At 35.6% G+C, this 11,941-nt stretch overlaps 1 protein-coding gene across 1 annotated transcript; it reads left to right on the forward strand.

The window, feature by feature from the left end:
* The first annotated feature begins 2,786 nt into the window (after positions 1–2,786).
* On the forward strand, positions 2,787–7,102 carry LOC110883644 (probable glycosyltransferase At3g42180). The gene is made up of 4 exons (XM_035978817.1): positions 2,787–3,037; positions 3,170–3,327; positions 5,888–6,245; positions 6,345–7,102. The coding sequence occupies exons 1-4, from the start codon at positions 2,870–2,872 to the stop codon at positions 7,014–7,016; spliced, it is 1,356 nt and encodes a 451-aa protein (XP_035834710.1). The 5' UTR covers positions 2,787–2,869; the 3' UTR covers positions 7,017–7,102.
* The last annotated feature ends 4,839 nt before the right edge of the window (positions 7,103–11,941 follow it).

Consider the following 11,941-nt stretch of genomic DNA (forward strand, 5'->3'; position numbering starts at 1 on the left):
ACAGGAACAACTGAACAAATAAACTTAACCTCATAGCACATCAGGGGCGGACCTGTAGTGTAAACGGGCGTAGCCCGGGCTACGGCTCAAGTTTTTACCAGTAGTGTAAAAAAGATTTTTTTTTTCGATTTTTATACACAGGACACCCCTGAACAAGTACGAGGACACCCCTAAAAAATTTTGGGATACCCCTGAGTTGAAGGTCTAGTTCCGCCACTGTAGCACATCATTGTAACAATTTTCTTTATATAGCATACTATCATATAAAACAACTTTTACACTTTAGAAACTATGAAAAACAAACTACAAAGACACGGACCCTTGTGCAATGGCGCCGTAGGTAACCGCCTCATACCGTGACATACGCATACTATAACATTTTACAACTTTAACACTTTATAAGTTTAGCACTTTATCACATTACTTTAGCTTTAGCTTTAGAAACTAACGCGTGTGTCAGGTTTGTAAATCATGGAATGTTAACTTTTGTTAGTCTTCATCACGTTCCCGACACCTATAAGACTACAGGTTATACTATCATTTTCTATATGACTTTAATGAACAATCTGTACTTTAGTAACTTTATCAAACTATGTGATACTTTAAAACATAATACTTTGATTTGGAAAACATTATCAATTATGTACACCGCCCAAAATAATAACTTAAAGATGGATCTAGAAACTCACTTGTGATACTATGCTGCAATCTACTAAAACAAGAAGGATCCTGACGCCCGAAGTCCTAAGTCAAATATGGTCAACATACAGGCACAATGTCAGCAATGCGTTCTAATGTTCATGTGCAAACTCCCAACTTGTGCAAACTAAGTTTACATGTAAGCTAATTAGTATGGGAGCAAACTATGTCCATGCGCAAAGTCGAGCAACGTGCAAAGTATAGTGCCGCTTAGACACAAGCGTAAACTACAATCTATTTATAAGTTAACCAAGTGCAAAGTCCTTCACCCGTGCATAGCGACGCGACGCGCAACGTAAGTGTTTTCTTAGAGAAAACCCTAGATCTGAACTATTGTAGGCGGCTATTGATTCCATAACGAAGTCCATGATATTATTAAATTTTGGGTGTTAATTTTTGGTGTATGTTGTGTATTGATTATTATTATTATTAACTGTTTATATTTTCTTAAGAAAATTTGTATGTGTGTTAGATAAAAGATGAAATCGTTGGAATGGTTTCAATAGTGTGCATTTAATATAAAGAATACCTGTATTTGAAAGTAAGTTTCTAGCTACTTGCAAGTTTCTAGTTGAACTTGTCTTTTACTTTTAGGTAGTGAAATGTAATCAGGGCTATTCGAGCTTGAAAAAATATGCTTTTAGACCTTAACGAAATTGGGTATTTGGCTCACTAAAGGTTTTAACCTAATATCAATGGGGTAATAACTAATCAAAATCATAAGAATAGTCTTATAAGTGGGCCTATGTTGGTGTTTGTATGGGCATTTCCTATTAAATAATTTTTTTTACATATACATATCATTTTTTTTTTTGAAAATAGCGTGTCTTTTGAAATATCAGGCTCTAGCCGGTGATCCTCTCTGCCCCAGGGGCGGATCTACATGGGAGCCAGGGGTAATCCCGGGATACCCCTCAACTTTCTTGGCGAAGGATAAATTTCTTTTTGAACCCTGTTTTATGTATTGGGGATACCCCTAATCAAATGTTAGGATACCCCTCCCTGATTGTATGTAAAGAGATAAAATAAAATTTACAGTCGACGAAAACAAAAACTTCCGGTCGAAAGTTGCAGCGGCGTTTAAAATTGTGGAGAAGATGAAGTTGTTGATAATTATTATAATATTGAGCATTGGAATTTGGAAAAGTAAAGCAGAACTTATATACAGAGTCAATGGTCAAACTTATATTTAACCATTTACTTTTTACTATTCAGTAGTTTTAATCTTTTTGTTGCTTTATTTATTTACTATTTTATTATATTAGATTTATTATTTATTAACAATTTTCTCTTTTATCAATTGTTAGAACTTGGAAGCTATTTTTATTACGAAACCACATATAATTTATAAAACTTCTTAATAACATTAAAATTTTATAAAAAAAGATAACATTCTCGTGTGTGTTTGGTTCACCCTGCATAAAAAATATAATCAATGTATGTTTGAAAATGTAAAAATAAAATTATATTTGGATCCTATAATTAAATAGATTTCGTTTCTCATTCTATTATAGAATATGGATTATGAAGAGTTCATCAACACTTTTATTTTCAAAAATAGTTTCGGAGCACACGTATCTATACATAATTAATAAGTAATTTTGATTATATTTTATCCCAAAATATAATTTTATAATTTCTACATCTTATCACTAACTATAGTGTTTTTTTATTCAACATGTGTAACACACGTGTCTATAACATATATATATATATGAAGGTCCAATTTAAAAAGTCGCCTAGGTCCCTAAAGGGCTCTCGAATTCTTAGGTACGACGTTAGGTTAAAAATATTTTGGGCCCATATTTACTAGCCGTATCGGGCTCTTAAATTAAGGATACCCCTCAATTTTCCTTCTAGTTCCGCCACTGCTCTGCCCACCCTAGTGCCGCCCCGGAATGCAATCATCTTTGCCTTAAAAATAAATAAAACTAGAACACTATAAACTCTCCATCCGAACTATAGAAATCACGGTGACCAATACTCACTATAACCAAGATCAACAAGCTTATAGTCGGTCTAATTAATTATGAGATATCACGTGTCATTATAATTTTCCAATACACATGTTGATGATCTTGAAAACAATTAGAAAAAAAGATAAAATAAAAGCAAGACCTACAATACAATTAACCATATATACATAGAAGATGATCTGCGAAGAACAAATATGGCGGCAGTAACCAAATCAAACATCACATTTGCCCTATGCTCACTTCTTTTTCTTGTAATTCTTTTATATCCAACAAATCATATGCATAGTTTTCCATCTATATCCTATTTGACATTAACATCAACCTCTAGGCTTCTGCAAGATGAAGCCATACCCAAGATCAAAGTAATTCTGCAACATATGATTCTTCTTCATCTTCTTAATTCCTTCAACTGATTTCAATATTTTAACTTTTTTTTTCTGATAGTTAAGTTTTGTAACATGTTTTAACTTGTTACATATGTTTTTGATTGTTAGAAAGGAGATTTCTCACTGGCGAGAATCGAAGAACAGTTAGCTAAAGCACGAGGCGAAATTCACAAAGCGATTGTTGAGAAGAGCTTTGAATCAAGTAACGCAAATGAGAGTTTCATCCCAGAAGGAACCATTTACAAGAATCCATTTGCCTTTTTTCAGTTAAGTGTTTACTTGTTATTGTTATTATTGTTTTTATTTTTTGTTTCTTACAATCATATCATGTTTTGGGAACTACACTTATTTAAAACTATATAGATTTTCAAACATTGTTTAAAGCACTATTACATATTATTTTTTTACAATCATATCAGCTCCAGGCCCAGCCTGGCCTGGCGACAGCCCCCACACCATTTCCCTGAGGGTCGGCGTCGTCTTGAGCGGCAGTCTTCAGACGTTGGGGATGGGGCTCTTCTTCTCACACACACATATATATTTTATGCCCATCCTCCATTTCCTTAGGTCCATCCCCTTTGCTTCATCCTCACACCCATCCTACATGACGGAGCATCATTTGAGGACTACACTCCTCCCATACCGAATAGCCTCATGTTTTGGGAACTATAGTTATTTAAAACTGTATTGATTTTCAAACATTGTTGGCTGCAAAAGAACCAAATGTTCGGCAAACAGTTCATGAACTGTTCGGCGAGAAGTTCGTTTGTGTTCGTTTGTTTATTAAACAAACAAACGATCACAAACAAGAAATTTCGTTCGTTTAGTTAAATGAACAGAGGGTGCGTTTGTTCATTTGTGTTCGTAAACGTTCGGTAACGTGTTCGTTTGTGTTCGATAGTTCATTAGTGTTTTTAGCTTTTATATTTTATTTAAATACTTCAAAATTCCGATAAATAAAATTTTAATAAATGTCAATGTATTATATATTTTGTTCATGAACGTTTATTTGTGTTCGTTTGTTACTATTTATGTTCATGAACATTAGCTTGTTCATTGTTCGTTTTCGTTCGTTGCCTAAAATTAAAAAAAAACAAACACAAACGAACACGAACAAGTTCATTTCCTTCACAAACAAACACGAACATAAAATCTTGTTCGGTAAGCATTCGTGAACAGTTCACAAATATGTATATTTTTTAACAAACGAACATGATCAAGGATTTGTTCGTATTTGTTCGGCTCGTTTGCAGCCCCAGCTTTAGTCTTCAAATCCCATTTAAGAAAAAAAAATGAAAAACAAACAAACCTATGCAATTATTGTTCAAGTGCACACAACTCACTTATAGTATTTTAGATAAATATGGTTTTGTGTAAAAGGGAGGTTCAATTAGTTATAAAGACCATCATCTTCCACACTAATTTTTCTTTCATCTCGTTTATTAGGGTGCAATTATAAAACATTAAATAATTTTTCTTTCATTTTGTTTATTATAATGTTTGACTAATTAATTAGTTATAAAGACTATCATCCTCCACACTATTTTTTTGCCTACAACACATCAAAAGTTATCCTACACAGTTCGAAATTTATCCTACACATATTGAAATTTATTCTACACACCCTTATGTTACACTACAAAGAATTTTTATTTTTATTTTTTAGGAAAATATATATTTTAAAAATAAGTTACACGTTTAATATAGTTTTTTTTGAACGGCGTACGGTTAGGATGTCGCTAACCGGGTTAGTAGTTAGTATGTTAGTATCACCAAGTTAGTATTAAAATTCTCATTGCCTGGATTTGAACCCAGGTCCTCTAAGAGAAGCAAAGCTTCCCACCTCTCGCTTAACCATTAGACCAAGAGATCATTGGTACACATTTAATATAGTTAGTTATGAAAGATTTAATATAGTTAGTTATGAAAGATGAAGACTACAAATTAATGATATATGCAAGTTTACCAATCTACCTTTATAATAACATTAAATACAAATATTAAATGAAGTCAAATGAAGTATTTTTATTACCCTATAAAAGAATTTCTTCTACAAAGAATTTGTGTAAAAATGTATAAGAGCATTCAAATCTTATCCATCATTTTTTACCCTATAATTACACTAAAAACTACTATATTTTCTATCTTCTTTCAATTAAATAATATTTTTATACATTTATCATTACCTTTTCTTTCACTTCCACTCACAACCACTTTCAAAATATATTAAAAATTATAGAGGGTGAATAGTGTCCCCTCATATGAACAGTAACACTTTCTCTCTACTCCACTCACAACCACTTTTTATACCTTTTATAATATGAAAACCCTTTCTTACATATTTTGGTGGATAGAATGTGAATGCTCCAACAACTTGAACAATAATTGCATGGGTTTGTTTGTTTTTCTGTTTTTTTTTTCTTAAATGGGATTCGAACTCATATTGTTTTCAGTTAAGTTTTACATCATTTGACGCGTATCGTCGTTCTGGTCAAAAGCCCTAAAATATCTGTTTGTAATTCGTAAAAAAACTTAACGGTTAAGCTTTTTTAACGGGGGACCGGTGGAGGATAAGGGAAAGGTTGGACTGATAGAGGAAATATTCAAAAGCAGAACTGCCAATGGGCAATGACGTCTACTAGGGATTCTTACATTCCAATTTCCCTAATAAATTATTAATCATACCATTTTTAGGTGTTAACATGATACAAGACCCATTCTAGAATACATTGCCATGATTCTTTTTAGAATACATATTGAACTATAAAGCATTTCTGTTTTAGCCAATTTACTTTCTAACATATAGATTTCTACTACATCATTCAGAAGTCATAATGAGATGATAAAGACATTTAAAATATGGACTTACAAGGAAGGAGATCTCCCCTTGATGCATTATGGTCCGATGAAATTTGTATACAGTATCGAAGGTGACTTCATCGAAGAGATGGAGAGAAAAGGAAATCCTGTGGTGGCTAGAGATCCAGATGAAGCACATGCCTTCTTTATACCAATTAGTGTAACAAACATAATTCACTACCTTTACAAGCCTAATGAAACCTTCGGTTTTCTAGAAAGGATGCAAGCAATAGTCGAAGACTACATTGGTGTCATCGCGGAAAGATATCCTTATTGGAACCGTAGCGATGGAGCAGATCACTTCTTTGTCTCATGTCATGATTGGGTACGTATGTATAATCTATCTCAAAGAATATATTAGTAGGTGTTTATTTCTATATGAAATTAATGTTGATTGATAAAATTATATTCATATATCCGGCAGGGGCCCTTTGTTTCACGTGGAAACCCTAAATTGTTTAAAAATTTCATAAGAGTGCTTTGCAATGCCAATAGCTCAGAAGGTTTTGCTCCTTACCGGGATGTATCCATGTCCGAGATTAACGGGCCATTAGATAGTATCCCTATCGTAAGCAGTGGCCAACCACCTTACAATCGATCAATCCTCGCGTATTTCTCAGGTGGAAAACATGGGTTTATTCGCAAAAGATTATTTCAATATTGGGGAAACAAAGAAGATAATGATATTAAAGTCTACAACTACCTTCCTAAAGGTGAAAATTACACCGAGTTGTTTGGCAAAAGTAAATATTGTTTATGCCCTAGCGGTTACGAAGTAGCAACCAGTAGGTTGATAGAAGCAATCCACATGGGATGTGTTCCTGTAGTGATCAAGGATCACTATGTTCTACCATATAGTGATGTGTTGGATTGGACTCAATTTTCAGTACAAGTATCAGTAGATAAGATTCCGGAACTCAAAAGAATTTTGCAAGAGATACCTTTTTCAAAGTATTCGGAAATGCACAAAAAGGTAATTGAAGTGCAAAGACACTTTACGGTTAACCTTCCAGCCCAACACTTTGATGTCCTCCACATGATTCTTCATTCTGTGTGGCTAAGAAGACTTAATGTTAAATTGAACTCGGTCAACTGACCCCGTTTATAGTATTTTTTTTAACATATGTAGTATTATGGTGTCGATATACATTGTATGAGGAATATCATACTTTTTTGTTTCAACATTATTGAAAGATATACTTAACTTCAAAAAGTGATGATCATCAAGTTTCTTATGCTTGTGCATGTAACAAGATTAAAATATAATGAGAATTGAAACTTGTCAAGAATAATCTAACCTAAAAAGGAAGATTTGTGAAATATGAAACCGAAAAGATAAACATGTTTTATAGAGATGTTGCCATGCCAGGTCCCAAGATATGGGCTGACAACGATCCTCTACTGATCCATGGTCAAGACCACCATGAGCTCTGTTAATCATGTTGTGGCTCAATCTTGCGCATTGTTAATAATACTTTAATATGTTTCAATTTGGTAAGTTAGCTTAGTAGAAGTGTTCTATTTTGGTCATTTTTATGTCATAACATACTAGTCATTGATAAATAAGGAGAACTAGATTTTAACTCATGCCGCGCGTTGCGGCGGTAACGTCACGTTTGTGATTTCGTTACACGTGCTACGATGATGACATTAATGTGTGATGCCTAGGTGTGACGCGACGCGTTTTTTACTTTGTTACACACAATTCGTTAATGACATTAAGATGGTTAGGCTGATATAAAAAGAGTATAATGTCTCGTACGTTACATTGTATAGTTCTATATAATCTTATAAGGAAAGGTACGTAGGTGAACTTGAGTTCTCTTTGTTTTCAGTCAAATTATTATGGAACCGCGTGCGTTGTGGCATGTTAAACTGTCAAAAATATTAACGTTAGATTGACGAAACTCTAAATCTTATATTCAAAACTTTTACGTAAATCCATCTCACACATCCGCGAGCGTCACATAAATGAAAGAAAGGTTGATAAAACATAACTCTATTTTTGGCCTAACTTGATAGTAAACTTAGATGCCAAAATTAAATACATAAAAGTATCAGTATGATTTGCATAAATATTTTTGTTTGAATGGTAAAGGTTAAATTATTCCTACTCCTAAACTATACCAATAAATACTAAATTACATTCATATTAGGATTTAAACTTAGTTTTTTATCTAAGAGGCAAACATCTCTACCATCATTATTATTATAATGATTTGCAGAAATATATATACACACTAAATTACATCTATTCAAAGATTTAAACCCTAATACTTTTTGTCCAAAAAGCAAAGCCTATGCCACCGTTATGATATATAAATGTGGATTATATAGTATTACAATATTTTGGTTTGCAAGAAATTCAAGTTTCATCAACTATTTGTCGACTGTCGTTCGAAGATAATAATTGTTAGCTTTATACCCTTTCTCTCGCACACAACACACACATGCCCCTCTCTCTGTTATCACATCCTCATCTGAACATCACCGCCAATCACCACCACTACCAGAATCGTTGGGTCGACATACATACTTTTCTTGACTGTAGGTTTTCGACATCCGGCATGTGAAACCACGGCGGAGCTAGAGCGTCTCCAGAAGTCCTTCACACCATTCGCCTCCTTCCTCTCCATTTTGATGTATAAAGAGTTCACAGTAGCAGTGATGGTGTACGATGGTAGATCGTGGTTCACGAACGCGATTCAAATCGGCACCGGCAAACATATCGTGAAGATCCAGCAACGATAGTGGTGTAGCAACGACATTAGGTCCCGTACCAAATCTTAACACCACCGTTGCCGCTCGTCATAGAAACCTGAATCTTGCTCCAGACTCTCTTCGTCGGGCAGCAGTCTAAGAAGGGATAGTGCGCAACTCCTTTTATTAAGATCTGGGACTCTTAACGGATTTCTCTCCAATTAAGAAGTGACGGAGGTCTTTCGAGATTAGCTGAAGTCCGTCACACCACCCTTTTAGCTGCCATCCACCATCGCCCTCACCCACCGGCATTAAAATAACCACCGTCCACCACCACCTTCGCCGCCTCTTCCCGGTTTTCTCTCTCTTCCAATCAGACGACAACGGAGATTGTGCGCCGTTTTCAAAACCAGTTTTAAATGTAGGGCGACAAACTAAAGGACCTAGTGCTAGGGGAATTCTGTAATTTGCTGTTTGAAGAAGGGGTAATATTGTACATTGACGTGCACTGTTGCACCGACATTCTTCTTTAAGAATATATAAATAAATATAACATTTTACTAAGATTAGTGACGACAAGGACATCAAAGTATGATTACCAATGTGAAATTTTATGACAAGTAATTATTTTGTAAAACTAGAGTTGGTTCCACAAGACTTGTAGAAGTTTTCTATTGAGTGTGCCTATTGGCACACTAAAGTGCCTATTGGCACACTAAAGTGCCTATTGGCACACCAAACCCTAGCAAAATTTAGGGTTTATCTACGCTGCGTATTGGTCAATACGCAGCGTATTGGGTTAACCCTATACGCTGCGTATTGACCAATACGCAGCGTAGATAAACCCTAGATCTCAGTGCCTGATAACCAATCATTGCACAGAAAACAAGGTTTTTCTATGACGCGTATTGATCAATACGCATCCTATTCACTAACTGAGTTAGAGAACTCAGTTAGTCCAGTTAAGTCCCAAAAACAATAAAAAGGGGGGTTCCTCTTTAAGGAACCGGCCCCTAACCGGTTTCGAACTCACGACCTCTCGTATACAAAGCAACGCACTAACCACTCGGCCGGGAATGCCACATCCGTTTACTCATGGAAACAATTACAATTTATGCTCGATTTCGCATCCTTCCATTTATGCTCTATAATTATTATTACACTTTGGTCCCTGAAGTTTCAAATTTTACAAAAATAGTCCCTTAAGTTTCAAAAATTGGCAAAAATGGTCCCTGAAGTTTCGAAAATTGACAAAAATGGTCCCTGAAGTTTCGAAAATTGACAAAAATGGTCCCTGAAGTTTCGAAAATTGACAAAAATGATCCCTGAAGTTTCGAAAATTGACAAAAAAGGTCCCTGAAGTTTTGGAAATTGACAAAAATGGTCCCTGAAGTTTCGAAAATTGACAAAAATGGTCCCTGAAGTTTCAGAAATTGACAAAAATGGTCCCTGATGTTTCGACGCACGTAAGGCGCGTACGGTCCTAACGAGCGTCGAAAGTAAGTTCGTCGTTAAAATATATATTTTTTTATTATTTAGTCGAAGTCGAACCGTAAGGCGCGTAGGTCCCTAACGAGCGTCGAAAATATATATAGGTCCCTGATGTTTCATAGATTAGCACAAATGGTCCCTGTCAGGGACTATTTTTGTAAAAACTGAAACTAAGTGACTAATTTTGTACACCAGTTAACTAATACGCTGCGTATTGGTCAATACGCAGCGTATAAAAACATCTGGAAAAAATGGGGTCATTTGGGTGGGTTTGAAGTATCAAAAGTTTTCCAGTTTTATATACGCTGCGTATTGACCAATACGCAGCGTATATGGCCTTTCTTATACGCTGAGTATTGATCAATACGCAGCGTATTAGTTAACTGGTGTACAAAATTAGTCCCTCAGTTTCAGTATTTACAAAAATAGTCCCTGACAGGGACCATTTGTGCCAATCTATGAAACATCAGGGACCTATATATATTTTCGACGCTCGTTAGGGACCTACGCGCCTTACGGTTCGACTTCGACTAAATAATAAAAAAATATATATTTTAACGACGAACTTACTTTCGACGCTCGTTAGGACCGTACGCGCCTTACGTGCGTCGAAACTAAGTTCGTCGTTAAATTATATTTTTTTTATTATTTAGTCGAAGTCCAAGTCGAACCGTAAGGCGCGTAGGTCCCTAACGTGTCGAAACTAAGTTCGTCGTTAAAATATAAAACGACGAACTTAGTTTCGACGCTCGTTAGGGACCTACGCGCCTTACGGTTCGACTTCGACTAAATAATAAAAAAAAAATATATATTTTAACGACGAACTTAGTTTCGACGCTCGTTAGGACCGTACGCGCCTTACGTGCGTCGATACTAAGTTCGTCGTTAAAATATATATTTTTTTTATTATTCAGTCGAAGTCGAACCGTAAGGCGCGTAGGTCCCTAACGAGCGTCGAAACTAAGTTCGTCGTTTTATATTTTAACGACGAACTTAGTTTCGACGCGTTAGGGACCTACGCGCCTTACGGTTCGACTTCGACTAAATAATAAAAAAAATATATATTTTAACGACGAACTTAGTTTCGACGCTCGTTAGGACCGTACGCGCCTTACGTGCGTCGATACTAAGTTCGTCGTTAAAATGTATATTTTTTTTATTATTTAGTCGAAGTTGAACCGTAAGGCGCGTAGGTCCCTAACGAGCGTCGAAACTAAGTTCGTCGTTTTATATTTTGTACACCGTAGGTCTCGTCAAGTTTCGACAAGTCAAGCTTACGCCAGAATACATCTATCTCGTCGAGTTGTATTATACGCCCTGCACAGTTAAGTTAATACGGTGTGAGAAACAGCTAAATCGTACAAAATAACAAAAGGTTTGTGATTTTAATATTTTTTACCTGTACGTGTGTAGTTTTCCAGCCTACAAGCACACGGCAATCCTTTGCTAAGCCACATATGGCAACCACATGATGCGTTAAGTTTCCGCAACACATCCATCTTCCTCAGTAGCTCTTTTTCCAGCAAATCAAGTGCTTCATGGGAAACCTTTCCACGTAGGTTGTCCAACATTCGGTGTCTGTGGTGGTTCATCGTTTTTTCGATGCTCTCAGTGAAACCTTTTTGTATTTCATCGTACTGAGTTTCAACTATATCAATGATGCATCTTGCTATTCGCTCCAATGAACTCCCGCGCGTAATGTATCTTTTTAAATTTGTGTGCTGGCTCTCAACTCTGTTGGTGGTGCGCTGACCAAAGTTGCGACACTTATCGGTCCACGCATAAACGAACATTTCTTTATAGTCTTTGAGCCAGTTTTCGTAGACGTAA

Source organism: Helianthus annuus, chromosome 10 (assembly GCF_002127325.2).
Source record: "Helianthus annuus cultivar XRQ/B chromosome 10, HanXRQr2.0-SUNRISE, whole genome shotgun sequence".
NCBI classification, from domain to species: Eukaryota; Viridiplantae; Streptophyta; class Magnoliopsida; order Asterales; family Asteraceae; genus Helianthus; species Helianthus annuus.